The sequence below is a fragment of the Peromyscus eremicus genome, chromosome 8a, assembly GCF_949786415.1.
Source record: "Peromyscus eremicus chromosome 8a, PerEre_H2_v1, whole genome shotgun sequence".
Taxonomy (NCBI): domain Eukaryota; kingdom Metazoa; phylum Chordata; class Mammalia; order Rodentia; family Cricetidae; genus Peromyscus; species Peromyscus eremicus.
Genome location: NC_081423.1, coordinates 12,422,717 through 12,444,410, shown reverse-complemented (window position 1 = coordinate 12,444,410; position 21,694 = coordinate 12,422,717). Strand labels below are relative to the sequence as shown.

General features: G+C 43.3%; 1 protein-coding gene across 3 annotated transcripts in view; it reads left to right on the top strand.

The window, feature by feature from the left end:
- Window positions 1-12,853, top strand: part of LOC131916707 (ATP-binding cassette sub-family A member 17-like) — an 80,799-nt gene extending 67,946 nt beyond the window's left edge. For 2 of the 3 annotated variants that reach the window (XM_059270173.1, XM_059270172.1), the window contains 5 exons: window positions 9,653-9,840; window positions 11,306-11,476; window positions 11,735-11,925; window positions 12,060-12,133; window positions 12,581-12,853. In XM_059270173.1, coding sequence (XP_059126156.1) covers window positions 9,653-9,840; window positions 11,306-11,476; window positions 11,735-11,925; window positions 12,060-12,133; window positions 12,581-12,832 — 876 coding nt within the window. In that variant the 3' untranslated portion in view covers window positions 12,833-12,853. The remainder of the gene's footprint in view (window positions 1-9,652; window positions 9,841-11,305; window positions 11,477-11,734; window positions 11,926-12,059; window positions 12,134-12,580) is intronic. The other variant, XR_009380587.1, reaches the window with a different exon arrangement.
- The last annotated feature ends 8,841 nt before the right edge of the window (window positions 12,854-21,694 follow it).

Here is a 21,694-nt window from a genome sequence, read left to right as displayed (position 1 = left end):
TGAATAAGTTTCTATAACATCCCAGGGCAAACCAGTGAAATCTGACAGTCTGATTGGTGGAGGTTTCCCTTCCAGAGACACCCAGTGGTTGCATTGGTATGGAGTGCCTGGGTTTACAGTGTAGTTTGTGGCTGGAGTCTATCTTGTAGGTGAATCTTCCTCCACATCATGAGGGAGTCTTGGAGATGACAGGGTGACATGGGGGAATCCTCCAGTCTATGCTTTTAGGAAAATTACTGCCTTTCCTGATCAGTGGTCTCTTTGGTAGACAGGGTGTTCTCCATTTTCTTCAGTTTGGCCTAATTGAAAGTGTCAATTTCAGTCATAAGCTGGTTTGTCTGCCTTTTTTTTTTTTTTTTTTGTACTCCCAGGAGTCTTACTTTGAGCCCACACTTCTGGCTCTCTCACTTGAGCTGCTACAGCAAGAGACCCCACACAGAAATTTTTCCTTCTTTTGTTATTCTGTTTTTGCTATTGTTGTTTTGAGACAGGGTTTCTCTATGTAACCCTGGCTGTCCTGGAACTCATTCTGTAGACCAGGCTGGCCTCGAACTCAGAGATCCACCTGCCTCTGCCTCCCAAGTTCTGGGATTAAAGGCATGAGCCACCACTGCCTGACATGTGGTAAAATTTTTAATTACTGTTTCTAATTCATTGGATGTTGTAGGTCTATTTAAATTATCTACTTCACCTGGATTTAGCTTTGGTAGGTCATATGTGTATGGAAATTCATCCATGTTTTTAGTTTTTTTTCAGTTTGTTGGAATACAGATTTTTTTTTTATTTTTTTATTTTTTTATTTTTATTTTTTTTTTGGTTTTTCGAGACAGGATTTCTTTCTGTGTAGTTTTGCACCTTTCCTGGATCTCGCTCTGTAGACCAGGCTGGCCTCAAACTCACAGAGATCTGCCTGCCTCAGTATCCCGAGTGCTGGGATTAAAGGTATGTGCCACCACCACCTGGCCAGAATACAGATTTTTAAAGTATGATCTTATGATTCTCTGGATTTCCTCATTATCTGTTGTAATGTCTTAATTTTTGTCTCTAATGTTATTAATTTGGAAATTCTTCCCATTTTGGTTAATTTGGCTAAAGTTTTGACAAACTTGTTAACATTTTCAAGAAACAATTCTTTGTTTCGTTGATTCTTTGTATCTTTTTTTTTTTTTTTTTTCATTTCTGTTTCATCCCTGAGTTTGGTAATTTCTTCCAGTCTACTCTTGTTGGGTGTGTTGGGTGTTGTTTGTTCTTGTTTTTCTAACGCTTTCGAGTGTGGCACTAATTGTCAGTGGGAGCAATCAGTTCTTGGTTCAGGCTCAGGGCTGCGAACGTGCTCTAGGCGCTGCCTTCACTGTGTCCCCTAGAGCTGGGTCTGTCGCGTTCTCACTCCGTTCACTTCCAGGAAGTGTTTCATTGCCTTCTTGACCCGATTTCCATTCACGTGTGTTGCTTAGTCTCCGTGACTGTGCACTTTTTGTGGTTTCTGTTGTTGTTGGTGTCCAGCTTCGTTCTTCATGGTCAGATGAAATGCAGGATGTCACTTCAGTTTTTCTATGTCTGTTGCTTCTTTCTTTGTGTCCTCCTATGTCTCAATTTTGGAGAGAGTTCCATGGGTTTCTGAGAAGAAAGTGTATTCTGTAATGTGGGCATGGAATGTTCTGTAGATGTGTTATGTTCTTTTGATTTATGGTATTATTTAACTCCAGAGTTTCTCTACTTAGTTTGTTCAGATGATCATAAAAGGTTTTCTGCCCCCCTCCCCCATAATAGGTTTCTCCACAGATGCAGTAAGCCAGATCAAGCCAAATTGAAAAAGTGTAAGAACAGCTTTATTTGAGCAAAGCAACTCTCTTATGTCTGTTTTTATCACAAAGCATTTCTTTCTTCTTAAACTATGACTGATAGCTTCCCTAAATACAGTAGTCTGGGCTGGCATCTGTAGTATTCCAGGACTTGTAGAACATCAGTCCAGTTTCTCTTGGCTTTCAAAGTCTCTATTGAAAAACAAGGTTTTGCCGGGCAGTGGTGGCACACGCCTTTAATCCCAGCACTCGGGAGGCAGAGGCACTTGGATCTCTGTGAGTTTGACAACAGCCTGGTCTACTGAGCGAGATCCAGGACAGGCACCAAAACTACACAGAGAAACCCTGTCTCAAAAAAAAAAAAAAAGAAAAAAAGAAAAAAAAAAAGAAAAAGAAAAAGAAAAAGAAAAAGAAAAAAAATAAAAGAAAAAGAAAACCCAGGTGTTACTCTGATGGGCCTGCATTTATAAGCTACTTATTCTTTCTAACCTGAAGCTTTCAATTTCCATTCTTTGTCCTGTACATTTAGTGTTTTGATTATTATGTGTTATGGAGAGTTTCTTTTCTTTTTGTTTGTTTTTTGTTTTTTTTTTTTTTTTTTTTTTTTGAGACAGAGTTTCTCTGTGTAGCCTAACTGTCCTGGAAGAATCTCTCTGTAGACCAGGATGGCCTCCCACTCAAAGATCAACCTGCCTCTTTCTCCTGAGTGCCTAGTTCCTCATTCTTGGCGGCTACAGCATCTTCCTCCTCTTAAGTTACCAGCCACACAAGTCCCCACTGAAGGAGCTCAGCTTTTGACCATAGCTGGGTACAAACCCAGCTTGTGACAGACATGTCATCACCACTCCCCTATGACCTATAAAGTCTTTCTGATTTCATTTATTGGTGCAGCTTCTCCAGCCTTGATCCCCAGAGTTGCTTTGCCCTCTCCCATTGCCTTCCTCCCATAAACAGTCTTTCTCTATGCTTTTGTCAGTGTGTTCCATTATTTTTGTTCCCCCTCATTTTAGCCCATTTCTACCCATTCATAGTGCCCATTCTACTTTCATGTCATTCATTCATAGATGATGGATAGGTAGATGACACTAAATAAGATGATAGACTTAAATCCACATGTATTAATAGTTACATTAAATAAAAATGGACTCTAGTTGGATGTGGTGGTATATACTTATAATCCCAACAGTGGGAGGCACAAAGCTTAAGATCTCTGCAAGTTCCAAACAGTCTGGTCAACACAGCAAGTTACAGACACTATAACATAGTGAGACCTAGTCTCAAAAATAAATAAGTAAGTAAGTAAGTAAATAAATAAATAAATAAATAAATAAATAGCACTGGAGAGATGGCTAGCAGTTAACAGCACTGGCTGATTTTTCAGAGGACCCATGTTTGGTGCCCAGCACCCACATGGAAGCTCACAACCACCTGTAACTCCCAGTTCCATGTGATCCAACACCCCTTTCTGGTCTTCATGGGCACCTGCATGAATGTGGTGCACACGTACATACACCCAGACATACACACACGCATAAATAAAAAATGTAAATCTAGGTCTGGAAAGATGGCTCAGCAGTTAAAGCACTGGCTGCTCTTCCAGAGGATCCAGGTTCAATTCTCAGCACCCACATGGTGGCTCACAAACTTCTGTAACTCCAGTTCCAGGGGATCTCACACTCTCTTGTGACTTCTTCGGGCACTAGACCCATGCGGTACACAGACATGCAGGCAAAACACCCATACATATAAAAATAAAATTAAAAATTAAAAATAAGATAAATAAATCTTTAAAAAACATTTAAAATAAATAGATAATAATGTAGATGTAACCAACCTTCTTATTAAATAAGAAACACAGAACCAATGCAAAGAAGAAAGCCAAGAGATCAGAGAGCTAAGAGCCTTACCCTTCCTGCTGCAGCTAACCTCTTCAGCCAAGAGAGAGACCTATTTCCTGTGTGTTTGTCTATATATAGACTTTCTGTTCTGCCTTCTCATTGGTTGTAAACCCAACCACATGACCACCTTGTCACTGCCTGTTTGTACAGACCTCCAGATTTTCTATGGTTGGTATTGAGATTGAAGGCGTGTGTCTCCAATGCTTGCTGTATCCTTGACCACACAGAGATCTACCTAGCTCTGCCTACCAAATTCTGGGATTAAAGGCGTGCGCCACGAATGCCCAGCTCTGCTGTGGCTTGCTATTAGCTCTGACCCCCAGGCAACTTTATTTATTAACATACAAATAAAATCACATTTCAGTACAAATAAAATATCACCATATAATAAGACAAATTATATAAATTAAAATGAATTCATTCATTCAATTAAATAATTAAAATGACCATAGAAGATAATACAAATGTTAAGCATATAATGAGTAACTCCAAATAACTGAAAAAGTACCTACAAGAGTATTCATAGAAACATTATTCAAATTGTAGCCAAAATGGAAACAACTCCAGTGTCCATCAACTGATAAACAAATAGACATGAGATTTTAGAAATCAATGGGGAATTTATCAGCCATAAAAAGAAATGAAGCCGTTCTAGTTTTATTTCTGCTGCTGTGACAAATACCCTGAGAAGCAGCATCTGAGGGGAGGAAGGGTTTGTCTGACTTATAGTTCCAGGGTACACCCATTATTACAGGGAATTTAAGGCAGGAACTTGCATCAATGCATCCACAATAAGAGCAGAGAGACGATAAACACGTAGACCCTTGCTGGCTTGCCACTCTTCTATGTAGGCCGTGGTGCCCCAGCAGTGGGTGGGGTCTTCCTGCACCAATTAACAATCCAGACACACCCCTAGACATACCTAGAAGCCAACCTGATCTAAGTTATTACTCATAAACTTTTCTCTCCAGGTGATTCTAGGTTGTGTCAATTTGACAGAAGCTCCAGTGGGGTGGGCTGGAGAGGTGGCTCAGGGGTTAAGAGCACATGTTGTTCTTGCAGAGGACCTGGTTTTGAGTCCCAGCACCCACATTGTGGCTCACAACCACCCATAATTCCAGTTCCAAGAGGAATGATGCCCCCTTCTGACCTCTGTGGGTACCAAGCACACACGTGGTACACATCAATACATGCAGGGAAAACACACATAAAATAAAAAGAAAAAGAAAAAAATGCTAAAAAAAACCCTAAAAAACACTCAGTGGAGCTAGGTATTATGTGTACACCTGTAACCCCAATACTTATGAGGTAGAGGCTGGAGAATGCCGAATTTTAGATGAGCCTGGGCTAAATATCAAGACCCTGCCTAGAAAACAGAAATGGTACTCCTTGGCAATCCCAGATTAGCTAACCTATATGATAGGTGTAGGCTCCACTCTGGACTCAGGTGTGTGAGAAATGTAAGAAATGGCACACCCGTAATACAGGTATCATATATTGAGGCTGAGGCAAGAGTATGAGTTTTGAAGCCAGCTCTGTGAGAGTGTCTCAAAACAAATGTCACATCCCTTTGTTTTCTTTAAGCTAACTTACCATATTTTTTTTATTTTTTTTTATTTTAAAGTGTCTTAATTTATTTATTGAACAAATAAATACAAGGACCAACCTTGTACAAAGCACTGTTCTACATATTTGAGAATCCTATCACTGAACAAAATAAACTTTAAAAAATGCTTCTCTTATTGTAGGAGGTAGACAGAAAACACACAAAACCAGTATATCATACAGACTTTTTTTTAACATAAAAATAGGTTATAATTCAAAAGTACAGGGTTATTTGAAACTGGAAAATATTTTCTCTGTAGAAAATAGTAAAAATGATAACATTTCCCAATAAGCCCTTTTAAGCTGAATTATATATATAAATATTGATTAGATTCTGGAATATAGAAGAAACATATCTTCATCTGTTCAGAGAGCTATGTTTTACTTAAGTTGTGTGAGATTCCTATTCATCTTCCCCTTCACTGTTTGATTTATGGCAGACATTTTTCTATAGGCTAACCCATAATCTAAAAAGATTTTAGCCTCCCCTCCTGAAAGTACAGCCAGCATATTCTTTCGTCAGCTTGATATGGTACATATTCTTATCCTAATAGTGAAATGTTTCACTAAAGCTTGCCCAGTGATTGGGCAAAACCAAAACTTATTATAAGCCACAGTCACCTTAGGGTCCCCCCTCCTAGGTAGCCTCCCTGGATCTGTGGGTTGCAGTCTGCTTGTCCTTTGCTTTATATCTAGTATCCACTTATGAGTGAGTACATACCATATTTGTCCTTCTGAGTCTGTGTTACCTCACTCAGGATGATATTTTCTAGTTCCATCCATTTGTCTGCAAATTTCATGATGTCTTTGTTTTTCTCTGCTGAGTGTTACTCCATTGTGTATATTACCACATTTTCTTAATCCATTCTTCAGTTGACAGGCATCTAGGTTGTTTCCAGGTTCTGGCTATTACAAATAATGCTGCTATGAACATAGTTGAGCATGTGTCCTTGTGGTATGATTGAGTATTCCTTGGGTATATGCCCAAGAGTGGTATGGCTGGGTCTTGAGGTATATTGATTCCCAATTTTCTGAGATACCACCATACTGATTTCCACAGTGGATGTACAAGTTTGCACTTCCACCAACAGTGGAGGAGTGTTCCCCTTGCTCCACATCCTCTCCAACATTGACTGTCATTGGTGTTTTTGATCATAGCCATTCTGACAGGTATAAGATGGTATCTCAGAGTCGTTTTGATTTGCGTTTCTCTGATGACTAAGGATGCTGAGCATTTCTTTAAATGTCTTTCAGCCATTTGAGAATTCTCTGTTTAGCTCTTTAGCCCATTTTTTAATTGGATTGTTCAGTATTTTGATGTCTAGTTTTTTTAGTTCTTTATTTACTTTGGAGATCAGTCCTCTGTCAGATGTGGGGTTGGTGAAGGTCTTTTCCCATTCTGTAGGGTGTCGTTTTGTCTTGTTGACCGTGTCCTTTGCCCTACAAAAGCTTCTCGGTTTTTTTTTTCTTTTTTTCTTTTTTTCAGGGCTGAGGACTGAACCCAGGGCCTTGCACTTGCTAGGCAAGTGCTCTACCACTGAGCTAAATCCCCAACCCCAGTGAACAGGTTTTTGTTTTGTTTTGTTTTGTTTTGTTTTGTTTTGTTTTGTTTTGTTTTGTTTTCTGAGACAGGGTTTCTCTGTGTAGCTTGACGCCTGGAACTCACTCTGTAGCCCAGCCTGGCCTCGAACTCACAGAGATCCACCTGCCTCTGCCTCCCAAGTGCTGGAATTAAAGGCGTGCACCACCATCACCTGGCGCTTCTCAGTTTCAAGAGGTCCCATTTATTAATTGTTCCTCTCAGTGTCTGTGCTACTGGTGTTATATTTAGGAAGTGATCTCCTGTGCCAATGTGTTCAAGAGTACTTCCTACTTTCTCTTCTATCAAGTTCAGTGTAACTGGATCTATGTTGAGGTCTTTGATCCACTTGGACTTGAGTTTTGTGCATGGTGACAGATATGGATCTATTTGCAATCTTTTACATGTTGACATCCAGTTATGCCAGCACCATCTGTTGAAGATATTTTCTTTTTTCCATTGTATAGTTTTGGCTTCTTTGTGAAAAATTAGGTGTTCATATGCGTGTGGATTAATGTCAGGGTCTTCAATTCGATTCCATTGGTCTGTACTTTGTTTTTATGCCAGTACCAAGCTGTTTTTATTACTATAGCTCTATAGTAGAGCTTGAGGTCAGGGATGAACTTACTACATTTCTAAGCCTTCTAGCCCAAAATTGCTTCAAGAAATGTAAACATGTATAGACTAAAATGGGATGTAAAATCTAAATGATAGCCAAGATCTATTGTTTGGCTAAAAGGGACCAGTAGATAAGCCCACCAACCTTCACAGAACAGATCATTTCCCTCTTGTAAACATGGGAGAAGCTGGAATACATCCAACTCATGGATGAGTGAAAGCATAGAGGAAGGACACCCAGGAGGAGTCCAGGGCAGCTTCACTTAGGAACACAATATTCTGAATGTTAACAGACAAATGTAGCAGGTATTAAAAGGATAAAATAGAAAATCAACTCAGGTTTAACTCATAAATATAATTAAGGCCCAACAGTTCCACTGACACAGATCATTCATTGCCTTAATAAATAAAGAACAGTGCTTATCCAAAGGTACTTAAACAGCACTTATCAAAAACTTAGCACTCATGATAGGAAAACTTCTCAGCATGGGGTTAGCCTGGTATTTCGTGCCTGTAATCCAGCACTCAGGACATAGAAACAAGAAATTCATGATTTCAAGGCTAATCTGGGCCACATGGTAAGTTCCAGGCCAGCCTGGAATACACAGTGAACTGTTTCAAAAAGCCAAAACTCGGCCATTTTCTGGGAAACCAGAGATGGACCTGGCCAGAGAGTCCATCAACCTGGTCAGTATTTAATTAAAGCTTGCTTCAAATTAGACAAAAAAAAAAAAAAAGCAAGAACAAAACTCGTAACATCTGTATTACCTTATTTTAGTGTCTAGTACAGGACGGTGCTTGAACATGGGCACAAAGCAGTGCGGTGAGCTCTATGTTTATAATAACAAAAGACAGAAGTAACTCAAATATGTCTAAAAATCCCAAGTTAGTTATTTTCTGAATGAAATCTAAGAAACTTCCCTGGCCTTACCCATCCCTGCTGAGCTATTTACTATCGATACATTCTGGGGGAGGGGAAGCCACTGTCTTCAGCCGTATAGGTATTAGTGAGCCTACCAAGCTCCATGGGTAGTTCTAAACCCATGTTTACATAGACAGCCCTGGTTAAACTCAGTGTGTCACAAAACAAAACAGAGAGGCATGAATGTGGAAAAGGTTTTTGTAGGAAAGAGAGTAATTAGAATGCATTATATAGCACATGGAATTAACAAAGAACAAATTTAATTAATCTTAAAAGAATATTTTAAAAACCTCTGGGTGTATGGCAACTTAACTGAGTTGGGAGTGGGCTGTTTGCAGCAATGTAAGATCTATAGAATGTGATATTCAGTCAGAAAGGCACATTAAGCAATGGTAAATATGGGATGATGTCATTCGACAAACTTCATACAAACAGTCTTGTTGTAGGAGAGCATGTCTGAGTGGGACTCTGTATTAGCACAGAAGTCTGGAGGATACATACCAACCAGACCACAGACCCTGGCAGAGACTCCAGTGGTCTTTATGTAAATGTTTCATGAAGAAAATCTACTTATAGATTACATGTCTAATAGAAAATATTTCTAAAGAGGAAATGAAAGGGCCAATGAGATGGGTCAGTGGGTAAAGGCATGCTGCAAAAGCCTGAGTTCCCTCTCTGAAACCCATCTAAAGGTATAAGGAGAGAACTAACTCCACAGAGTTGTCCTCTGGTCTCCAGTTATGAACCCTGGCATTCTTGCACCCATTCCTCCCTCTACACATACACACATCATATAATAATACTAGTAATAAGAAGAAGTAAAAAGAGGAAAAGTAAAAACCTAGATGCTTCTCCTAACTCCTAATACTAAGGGCACTGAGTGCTTCTGTTTTCAGGACATATGGACAGGAGGAGGAACTAAGCCACACCCCTCCTCCTCCATCCTTTAGAGCCTGTTCACCAACACTACCAGCAAAGGCTACAACAGCATTGCCATCATCCCACTCATGGCTCCCTCCCGCTGTGTGTCTGTTCCTAGAGTAGACACGGATATTAACAAGAGCTAAAGTGATACACCAGGGCAAGGGAGTGTCCTGGAACTGCTGAGTTGTTGCCATGGGGAAACTAGCCAGAAGAGGCTTCACTTTGATGTGTCTCCCTCCCTCCCTCCCTCCCTCCCTCCCTCCCTCCCTCCCTCCCTCCCTCCCTCCCTCCCTCCCTCCCTCAGGTGCGGCAGTGGATTGGTTACTGTCCTGAATTTGATGCCCTGCTAAACTTCATGACAGGAAGGGAGATACTTGCCATGTATGCCCGTATCCGGGGCATCCCTGAGTGCCACATTAAAACCTGTGTAGACCAGATTCTTGAGGACTTACTCATGCGTGTATATGCAGACAAGCTGGTAAAGACCTATAGGTGAGATCTGGGGATTTCCTCACCCCTCCCACCTCCATTTGCAAGATAATCCCAGTTCTCAGTACTGGAGTGTAGAGTAAAGCCCATCAGCTCAGGCACTGAGGAGCTGTGCAGTCCATGCCACTGAAGATGAGGGTTGGGGGAAACTGGCCTCTATCCCAAGCCAGAGGCAATTTTTGTGCTGAGAACAGGTATATGTTATCATGTGCGATTGTAACAACAGGGTAGGCAGATCTTTGTGTCTGCTACTTCATGTCAAGCTTCCTATTTTTGGTAGGTTTTCCTATTAGACCCATAGTTGCCTCATCCTGATATGTCTTCCAAGAAGTCTGAGGTGGTTTATCACCGTTGCCAGTAACAGAACCCTAACTCAGATTAACTTAATCAAAGCAAGGCACTGACCGTCCACATTCACAGTCTCTCCTCCTCTTAAGTTGTATACCTGTGGGCAGGTGTCTGGCAGTACTCCGTGTTTGGAACTGGAAAGTGGAGAGATGCCTCTGACTGGCCAGATGGACCCAAGGTGTCAGATAAAGAGTCCCTGCCCCTTCCTCAGTCTGTTGGCTTGAGTCTTGCGCAGCTTTTCATAACCCCTTGCATATTCTGAAGATCAACCAAATTTACATTTAAAAAGTTTAGAAGCCGGGCGGTGGTGATACATGCCTTTAATACCAGCACTCAGGAGGCAGACACAGGTGGATCTCTGTGAGTTCCAGGCCAGCCTGTCTTCAGAGTGAGTTCCAGGACAGCCAAGGCTACACAGAGAAGTCCTGTCTTTAAAAAAAAAAAAAAAAAAAAAAGGTTTAGACTGGAGCTTTGCACACAGTAAATGCTATGTGAGTTTAATGTGTGTGGGGAGGGGTGCTGGAAAGATGACTTAGCAGTTAAAAGTGCTCACTGCTCTTGCAGAGGACCCTGGTTTAGTTCCCAGCACCCACAAAGCAGCTCAGAACCACTTGTAACTCCAGTTCTAGAGGATCTGATGCCCTCTGGCCATCATGGGTACCTGCATGCAGGCACACACACATATACATAAATTTTAAAAATTAAGAAAAATAAAGTCAGTATGGTGGTGTGCACCTGTAGTCCCAGTGCTTCTTGAGAGACTGAGTCAGGAGGATGGGGAAGTCGAGGCCAGCCGGGACTGCATGGTGAGCGTTTTAAGAAAAACAGTTAACTAAAATGACCCTATACCCTTACTCTCAGATGGGTAGTGCCCTACCCCCAGCACTCATAGAGACCCTTGAGAAGTCCCATGACCACATGCTCAACCTGGACATCTAGGTCCATCTAGACCCTCAGTGAAGGTCAACCTGAGTGAAGACGATGGGGCTGTCTTTGAAAGCCCCACCAGAGTAGAATCACCTCAGAAAAGGGAAGAGTTGAGTGCTGAACAAGTGGACTTCAACACTGGAGACCACAGTTACCCTTCTTCATGTCCCCACCTGTCACCCATCCCCTCCAGTGGCGGTAACAAACGCATGCTGAGCACCGGCATAGCCCTCATTGGAGAGCCTGCAGTCATCTTCCTAGATGAACCATCCACTGGCATGGACCCTGTGGCCCGGCGCCTGCTGTGGGACACTGTGGCCCGGGCCCGGGAGTCCGGCAAGGCCATTGTCATCACCTCCCACAGGTAGAGCTTGGGCATCTGTGGGTCAGGGGCAGAGCCGGAACGGGTGGCTGGGGTGGGACCAGGTGAGCAGAAGATATGGCAGCAGCTAGTGCAGGGTCAGCCAGGACATTTCCCAGGCTCTGCGTGTGGGTACATCCAGCATGGGGAATCAGGAATGGCCTGGTCTGGGCATAGATACCCTCCTGTCTGCACAAGCCTTTGACATTCAGGGCGAGCATCAGCCTCCAGCACCGTCTCAGGCTTTCTCCTTCTCCCCAGTATGGAGGAGTGTGAAGCCTTATGTACCCGGCTGGCCATCATGGTTCAGGGCCAGTTCAAGTGCCTGGGCAGCCCACAACACCTCAAGAGCAAGTTTGGCAGCGGCTACTCCCTGCAGGCCAAGGTCCGGAGGGAAGGGAAGCAAGAAGTGCTAAAGGAGTTCAAGGCGTTTGTGGACCTGACCTTCCCAGGTGTGTGATGGTGCTGGATGTTCTGCCTGGACCTGTTAGCTGTCACACAGTCTGTCTAGGGATTCTGGGCACTCAGGCTGCCCTTTCTAGCCCTCCAGTCCAGCCTTCACAGAAACAGTCTCTGTTTTGTACAGGCAGCAATCTGGAAGATGAGCACCGGGGCATGGTCCAGTACTACCTGCCTGGCCACAACCTCAGCTGGGCAAAGGTGAGTGTGCCTCTCATTTCACCTGCTCTCTAGAAGTGGCATTCACATGTCCTCTGCCAACACCATGGAAATGTTTGTGCAGAAGTCATAGAGCATAAGGTAGGAGCTGGAAGGAGCCTCAGAAGTCAGCTCTTCCCACCCCCAGATTTCAGAGAGCAGGGAGCAGGCCTGGAGAGGGGCCTCATGCCCAGCGTCACATAGCAGGCAGAGACACAGCGGGAAACCTCCTTCCTGCCACCACTCCTATCCCAAGAGCAGACGGCCAGTTACACAGGTTTGACTCCTTTGGAGGTACTCTGTAGTAGCTGAGCAAGGCCAGCACTCAGTGCCTTGTCACAAGCTTTCAGAGGGTGCCCTCTCTGCACTTTCCCAAATCACCTGTCCCTATGTCTGACACATTACCTACGGGCAGACTTATCTACAGCAACTGGCTTCCCTCTTCTACAGGTATTTGGCATTATGGAACAAGCCAAGAAGGATTATATGTTGGAAGACTACTCCATCAACCAGGTCTCTCTGGAGGACATCTTCCTGAGCTTCACCAGCACTGTGTCCTCCACTAACAGAAAATTCCACCAAGGGCAAGCTCTCCTAGACAGTTCCTTATCACCCTCTCACTCTGAGCCTTCCTCAGGTCCTTCCTCTCAGCCTGCCACACCACCTCCATCTCCACCTCCCTCAGAGCCTATCCTACTGTAATAAAGATCCTGGTGCAGGGTAGCCTTGGTGTGCATAGCCTACTTACTGTGTTAGTCACGGTCTGCCACTGTGACAGATTCCCTAAGGAAAGCAGCGTGAGGGTCAAGGGGTTTATTGTGATACAGTCCATCATGGCATGGGAGTCAAGGTACAGGAGCTTGAAGCAGCTGGTCACATGACATCCACAGTCATGAAACACAGAGCAGTGAGTACTTGTGCTTGGTTCACTGTTCCTTTGCTATACATTCTAGGACCCCACCCAGGGAATGATGCCACCCACAGTGGGCGAGTCTTCCCACCTCAACCTAATCGAGACAGTCCCCATAGGATACTCAGAGGCCTGTCTGTCAAGTGATTCTAGATCTCATGAAGTTGACAATTGAGATTAACCATCAAAATCCCACCCCTTGTCAACTTGACACCAAAGTGTATCATTTAAATCATAGCCTTCACTCTTTGTCCCCAGATCTCATGCTCATCTCATAATGCAAGACACAAAACAACTTCAAAAGTCCCCATAGTCTTTAACAATCTCAACAGCTGAAAAGTCCAAAGCTCACATCTCATCTGAGACTCAAGGCAACCTCTTAACTATTAAATTCTGTAAAGCAACATACAATGGCACAGAACAAACCTTCTCTTCCCAAACTGGAAGGAATAGAGCATGGTAAGGAATGATCAGGCTAGAGCAACACTAAAATTCGTAGGTTAAACACCAAATCCTGTAGCTGGCTCCATGCCCGGCATCTGGAGCTCATGATATAATTTTCTGGGCACCAAAGGATTTAGGTAGCCCCACTTCTCCAGCTCTGCTGCCTGTGACACATATAGCCTGTTTTGTTCTTTTTTTTTTTTTTTTTTTTTTTTTTTTTGGTAGGGTTTCTTTGTGTACCAGCCCTGGCTGTCCTAGAACTCAATATGTAGACCAGGGTAACCTTGAACTCAGGGATCTACCTACCTCTGCTTTCATGACTAAAAAACCAGTATTATCTGGACAACGCTGCCAAGTTCTGCGTGAGCTCAAGCTGCAGCCAACCCCTTTGGAACACAGAGGTGTCAGCTTCTGTATGCTGACCTTAGGGCACTTTCCTAGGCAGGCGGTACTTTTGAGGAGCCAGGAATCCCTTCAGTTCATTTGTTATGCCCAGATAGGGGGGACCCCCAAAAGACCACCATGGAGACAGAATCCCATATGTAAAAGCAAAGAGCCTTTATTTTTTCAAGCTCCGAGCTTGGTCTCTCTGTCTATTTGACCCCAGTGGTGAGAGCAGACAGCCCTGAGCTCAGGCGGGGTAGAGTTTTTATCATAGCAGGGTTTGGGGTGAGGGTATTTCCAGGGTTCAGGACCCTGATTGGTTAACATTTGTCTTGAGGTATCTGTAAAACAAAATAGGTGTGTGCTAGACTCAGGGACATCTGGCTGCCTCATCTAATTGTTGGAATGTTTGGAATGTCAAGTACTTCCCCTTAGATGTAGGCCCTCCCTGGGTGAGGTCAGCTTATGGGTTTTTCTGGGTCCGGATGTTGCCTGCCAGTAAGCCTGCCACAGAAGCTGTGTCTGGGCCTCTAAGACTGTCATGGCAGCTGTGTGGTCAAGCTGTTTTGGGGTCCCTCTACACATTCACCTTCAAATAAATTTGGATCTTGACAAGATAGATAGGGGGATTACCTCAAAACAACTTTCTCACTGTCTCAGTACAGTGCTGGAGGTTTCTCTTCAGTGGTGCTGACCTTTTTTTTTTTTTTTTTTTTTTTGGTTTTTCGAGACAGGGTTTCTCTGTGTAGTTTTGCGCCTTTCCTGGAACTCACTTTGTAGACTAGGCTGGCCTTGAACTCACAGAGATTCCCCTGCCTCTGCCTCCCGAGTGCTGGGATTAAAGGCATGCGCCACCATCACCCAGCTGGTGCTGACCTTTTTAACAGTTAAATCTGTTTTTTCTGAACCAGCTTGAATGCTCTCCTGTCTTGAAATTCCCTCTTCCTAACAAATTAATCCATTGCCTTTAAATTCTCCTTCACTCTAATTCTTAGGAAGTGGGCAGAATAAAACTAGATTCTTAGTGAAAATGTCCCTACATGAATAGCCCCTACTCCAGTTCCCGATAGTCCTTGTTCACCTCTGAAACTGCATCAGCTGAGCTTCTACAGTCCAAAGATGCCAGTTCCCTTGGCGTCCTTGCCTTCCAAGCTCATACTGGAATGCTCATTAAGCTCTGCTTACAGCGTTCAAGAGCTTTTCTGGCCCAAAGTTTCAAACTCTTCTATACTTCCTCCACAAATCACTTCTGAAGGTCGGGTTTATCACAGCAACAGCAGCCCCTCTCATCTGTACAAACTTTCTTAGTTATTTTCCTTTGCTGTGATAAAATATCTCGACAAGAGTGGCTTCAGAGTTGACTCAGGCCACAGTTTCAGGTCACTGTCCGCTAGGGTGGAAAAGCCAAAGGGGCAAGAGATTGAAGCAGCTGGCCTCATTGCACTCACAGTCAGGAAGCAGAGATCGCGAATGCCTGTGCTCAGCTCACTTCTTTTTAAACATTCCAAGACTCCCAAGGGAATGGTGCCTTCCACGGTGGGTGTGTTTTGCCATCTCAGCCAAGATAAACAATCCTCCATAAGCATGTTCGTCACCCTGACAATCGAGATTAACCATCACACCAGCCACAGTTGCAAGGCTAGCTCACAGCCCAGTAAACTAAATACAGGGATCACCCCAAAGTGCGTTCACAGGACAGAGTGGTACAAAGGCTTCAGAGGCCTGGTGCAGAGCCCAGGTGTGTTTCAGTGGAAATGAGTGCCCCAGAGTTCCATCTGATGGCCTGTGATCTCATCAAGACCTGGCTGTGGGCATTTATTAAGCTAAGGGAGATCCCTACGGGAAAGCACATGGAAGAACTGAGAATTAGACCCCATGTTGGAGCCCTCTGGACTGACATTGCACTGGCCAAGTCAAGCTGTCTGGAAGACAGCAGTAGAGCTGTGGGATTGGGTGGGTGTATATTTACTTCCCAGTTTCATCCCATCTCCTAAATGATTTTAGAGTTAGCTCTTCAGAGGGGGAGAAATGTAGTTATATTGAAGGTTCATTAAGGGGAAGCTATTACCTCCCAGCCAAATGATTGGAATCTATTTCTGGGTGGAGACATGCCATTGTCTCCTCCCTTAAGAGTTAATTCTAGTGAGCACAACGGCACATGCCTTTAATCTCAGCTCTTGGGAGGCAGAGACAAGCTGATCTCTGAATTGGAGACCAGCCTGGTTTACAGAATGAGTTAGCCAGAGCTCCACAGTGAAACCTTGTCTTGAAATAAAACAAAACGAAAAGTTAATTAAGTTGGACAGGTCAGTCACCTGACCAATGCACAACCACTCTGGAAGGTAGGTTCACCTGAAGCCATGCTAAAGAGATGAGAGGTGTCTTAGTTACTTTTCTTTTTTTTTAATTAATATTTTTATGTGCATTGGTGTTTTGCCATGGGTGTCAGATCCCCTGGAACTGGAATTACAGACAGTTGTGAAGCTGCCATGTGGGTGCTGGACATTGAACCTGGGTCCTCTGGAAGAGCAGTCAGTGCTCTTAACCACTGAGCCATCTCTCCAGGCCCTTAGTTACTTTTCTATTGTCATGAAACAATATGACCAAGGCAATTTATAAAACATTTAACTGGGGCTTTACTTAACATTTCAGAGGGCGAGTCCATGACCAACACGGTGAGGAGGAGCAAGGCAGTAAGCAGGTAGGCATGGGGCTGGAGCAGCAGTGAAAGCTCACCACAAACCACAACCACGAGAGAGCTACCTGGACTGGTGTGGCTTTTGAAACCTCAGTGACACCCCTTCCAATAAGGCCACACCTCCTAATCCTTGCCAGTTCCACCAGCTGGAGACCAGGCCTTCAAACTTATGAGACTATGGGGACATTCTCATGCAAACCACCATTCACCTTTAGTGAGATAAGATACTTTTCTTTCTCAGAATAGCAGCCCTCTTTGAAATGCTTCCAGAACCACGGCCAGGCGGCTTTGTAAGCCTGCCTGACGCTCTCAGTTACTCAGAGAATTATACTCTTTTCTTTTTTTTCTGTCTGTTTTTCTAAGCGTGCTTTTCCTAACACTTTGAACTTCCTCACTTTGGCTCTAAAGCCCCACGACCCCACTTTTTGCCCTGTGGCTGCTTCCTGTGATGTGGCTGCCTGCTAGTCAAACTTCCGTGCCTAACTCAAAGGGCCGTGGCTCTCTGTCTTCTCCATCTCCTTCCTCTGGGAAACTTCAGATATTTAAGGTTTGACTACTCTGCGGTTTTTCTTTTAAACTCTAATAAAATTGTTTGTGAGCTTCAAAAAGAAAAAGGAACTTTAAGGGAAGTGCTGCTCCTCCTTACATACCCTGGACCTGCAGGACCAGAACAGACCTCAAGAGGATGCAGGGTCAAGGGAACTGCCAGAACACAGGCTGCAGAGACAAAGGGCTCCCACTCAGCTCTCCCACACATGATGCTGGAGTCTGCAGGAACAGGAGGAATCTGAGAAGGCCATCTCCTGACTCAGCGCAGATGAGTATGCTGTTTATTCCTTACTTTCTAATACTTAATCTCCACTCTTGCATGTATGTGTCCTAATGGTTTTTCTTTAGTTTGTATATTGCTCAGTTAGATTTTAACATTATTCTGTATGTTTCTCCACCCAGTCTCCTATAAGTCATTCTTCACTAAACATTTCCCCCCTGACAGGGTCTTTTCACACAGCCCTGGCTGTCCTGGAACTTGCTATGTTGACCAGGTCAGCCTCGAACTCATAGGGTCTGCCTGCCTTTGCCTCCTGAGTGCTTTTACTATACTTTCCATCCACGCTCATATACTTTCTTATTTCTATCTCTGTTCCTCTTCCAGCCTTTTCCTTTCATAGCTTTTACTTTTTACTGTAACTTTCTATAGCTTTAACCGTCCCTAGAATCTGTGGACTCTAACAGTATCCCAACACCCCATACCTTACTTCCTCAATTTTTTGTTTCTTTTCAAAAATCAATCTAAGCTGGTAGTGGTGGCGCACACCTTTAATCCCAGCACTCGGGAGACAGAGGCTGGCGGATTTCTGTGAGTTCAAAGCCAACCTGGTCTACAAAGGGAGTTCCAGGACAGCCAGAGCTGTTACACAGAGAAACCCTGTCTCGAAAACAAAACAAACAAACAAAAAAACAAATCTAATATCTACCCCATCCTCACTCACCATATATTCCTCCTACTCCTAATCTTATTAATTAAAATACCATTATATTCTGTACTGTCCTTGGTTGCTTATCCTCCAGTAGTTACGGAAATCACATGGGCTATTGCTGTTAGTTAGCAGTACTCTTGCACAGCGGTGGTATTCTTCAGCCATGGTTGCTGTCACAATTACTGTTCTCCTCAGAGAGTAACATAGAGATGACACCAGGCACCCTGAGCTGCTGGACTGAGGAACTGATTTCTGAATTTCTACCGCATCTAAGACCCTCTCAACTGAAAGGATACAGCTGATTTTCAAAAAGCAACAAAATAACCCCTGATAAAGAAACACCAAATGTAGTCGCATAACAAACATGAAAAACAAAAGCAACATAGCTCACCCCAAACTTACTAATCCTACAGTGACGGTATCCAGTAATGGTATTCTCTGAACACACTCTTCAAAGTAATCAGAGAAGAAAATAGGCTCACATGGGTCCAGCAAGGTTAGGCACATAAAAACGTTTGCCGCACAAGCAAGATGCCCTGAGTTGGATATATAGCAAAAAATACAGAATTAATTCTTGAAAGTTATACTCTGACTTCCACATGCTATGCTGTGCACACACTTGCACTCATATACATCCATTATCACACACACACACACACACACACACACACACACACACACTAAAAAAACATTTTTTAAAGTAAGAAAATAAGCTCCCAATTGGAAACAAAAGTTAATGAAATAAAGTGGTGCAAGTTATCAAATAGGAATTCAATAAAAAGAAATACTGAAAAAAAAAAAAACCCAAAATGCTAGAGGTAAAAAGATAAGCCAAATAAAAAGCTCTGTGAAGAAAATTAAATAAAAAAAGATTAGCTAGCTAGTTTCTGTCAGCTGGGGTCATCTGGGAAGAAAAACTTCAAAGAAAAAATATCTCCATCAGCTCTGACTGGCATTTTCTGGATTAATGACTGTTGTGGGAGGGTCCAGCCCACTGCGGGCCATGTCTCTGCAGGGGTAGGTAGCCCTGAATTGTGTAAGAAAGCAGGCTGAGCAGGGTTATGGGGACACATTCCTTTAATCCCAGCACTCAGGAGGCAGAGGCAGGCAGATCTCTGAGTTCGAGGCCAGCCTGGTCTACAAAGTGAAATCCAGGAAAGGCAGGGCTATTACACAGAGAAACCCTGTCTTGGAAAACAAACCAAACCAAAAGAAAGAAGGAAGCAGGGCTGAGGAAGCTATGGAGAGCAAGCAGCAACCCACCACGGTCCCTGCTTCAGTTCCTGCCTCCAGGTGCGTGGCTTGCGCTCCTCCCCTGACTTCCCTTCATGCTGACCTGTAACCTGTAAGCCAAGTATTCACACCCTTTCCTTCACGAGTTGCTTTTGGTCACTGTCCTTATCACAGCAATACATAGCAAACCAAGACATTACACAAGCCCCCAGAACGCTCTGTGGGAAGTCTCAACAGCAGGGTAGATCAAAGAGAGGACAAAATATCTGAACTTGAAAACAAGATCAGGTCCAACAAGATCAAAGATAAAATAACAAGACGGTATGAGTAGGAATTCCAAGATACACAAAACACTGAAAAGACTAAATAGAAGAAGGAGAAGAATCTCGTTCTCAGGGCACTAAAAACATTTTCAAAAGAATCATGACAAAACTTCTCAGAGTTAAAGAAAGAGACATCCATCCAGATACAGAAGGCATTTAGAACACCAAACCATCAAGACCTCCCTCCCCCCAAAAGAACCCCCATCATCATATTAAAACATTAAACATACAGTACAAAGAAAGTTTATTGAAAGCAGCAAGATAGAAGTACCAAAACACATACAAAAGCAAGCCCATCATCATTTCCAAGTTAACAGCAGACTACTGCCATAGATACTGGAGTTCTGTCCATGAAATCAGACTTGGAGTCTGCAGTGTGAACTTTCACAGAAGGGGCTGGGGACCAAAGAGAGCATGCAAGAAGCTCTAAGGATCCAGAGTGCCTCTTACATCGAGTTTTTATTAAGAATAACTACATGCAAAGATAATCATAATGCAAAAAAAAAGAAAAAAGAAAAAGAAAAAAAAGCATTAAACCATGTTTACAAGGAACAGATGTTTTGCTTAAAAGATCACCAGAGAGAACAAAGCAAAAAGGACAAGGAAGTAGGGATAGAAAAACATGGGAACCGGCAAGCCCACATGTCTGAAAAAAACGGCACATTCCCGGATCCCTGAGGCCGAAACTTGTGTTGTGTAGATCTTTCCCCCTGACTCAGTGTGTCAAGGGTCAGAGCACGCTTAGACGCAGAACGCGTTTCTTTCTCAGACAAGGCTGTTGGCAACAACTTAATACTCAAACTTGAGAACACAGGAAGGCCTGGAAGGATGTATTTTAAGTTCTGAAAGACAAGAACCGATAATCCACAATATACCTAGCTATACTCAACATAGCAATTTGTCATAATTGAAGAAAAAACAAAAACTTTCCCTGATTTAAAAAAAAAGGGGGGGGTGAAGGACTTTATGATCACTAAGCCATTACAAAGATAGCTGAAGGAATTCTTAGTCTGGGGGAAGGGGGAATCATCCCAAGACTGCAAGAAAGGATAAACTGGGGCTGGAGAGGTGGCTCAGCAGTTAAAAGCACTAGGTCTTGCAGAGGACCTGGTTTTGGTTCCCAGAACCCACATGGTGACTCACAACCATCCATAACTCCAGTTCCAGGGATCTGACCCTCTTCTGACCTCAGAGGGCACCAGGCATACATGTGATGCAAATGCATACATGTAGACAAAGCACTCATACACATGAACATAAGGTATTTTTCAAAGAAATAGTAAACCATGGTATAGTAGTAATTAAAAGTCAGAGAAGAGTAGGAAAACCCAAACATTGCCAGCTCAGCCAAATGACAGACATCAACACGCAGCTTTCAGTAACAACTCTAAGTATCAAACATTCAGACAGTAGATCGATCTGAAAATAGGAACCTCTATTTGTTGCCTCTGAGAAACTCACCTCACCATAGGAGATGGACGTTACTCCACAGTGAGAGGACAGAAAGGGCATTCCAAATGCCTGTTTCTAGGAAGCCAGCAGGGGTTGCTGTCCTAACACCTCACAGAATAGACTTCAAACCAGAGCTAATGGGAGAAGTAAGAAAGGTCACTTCTTACTGATTAGAGGCCGTTAGAAGCACTTTACAGTCCTAAACACATGCCCTACAGGTGCACCCGATTAAACAAACACTATTAATGTAAGTCACAGACTAGCCCCAGGATCATAGTAGTGGGTGAATTATATACGCTTCTCACACCAACTGAAAGGCCATCTTGACAAAATAAATTAATAGAGAAATACCCGACCTAAATAACATCAAGATAAAACGGACTTGACAGACCTCTATAGAACATTCAAACACTGCAGAGTAGACATTCTCCTCAGCAGCCTATGCAACTGTCTCTAAACGATGTAGGGAAGGTGAAGTAATTCCTTGTATTCTATCTGATCACAACGGAACAAGAGAAACTCTAGAATATACACAAACTAAGGGAGATTAAACAGCCCGCTACTGAATGAGTCCTTGAAGAAATCAAGAATTTAAAAATTCTTAGAATTGAACAAAAATGAAAACATTACATATCAAAGTAG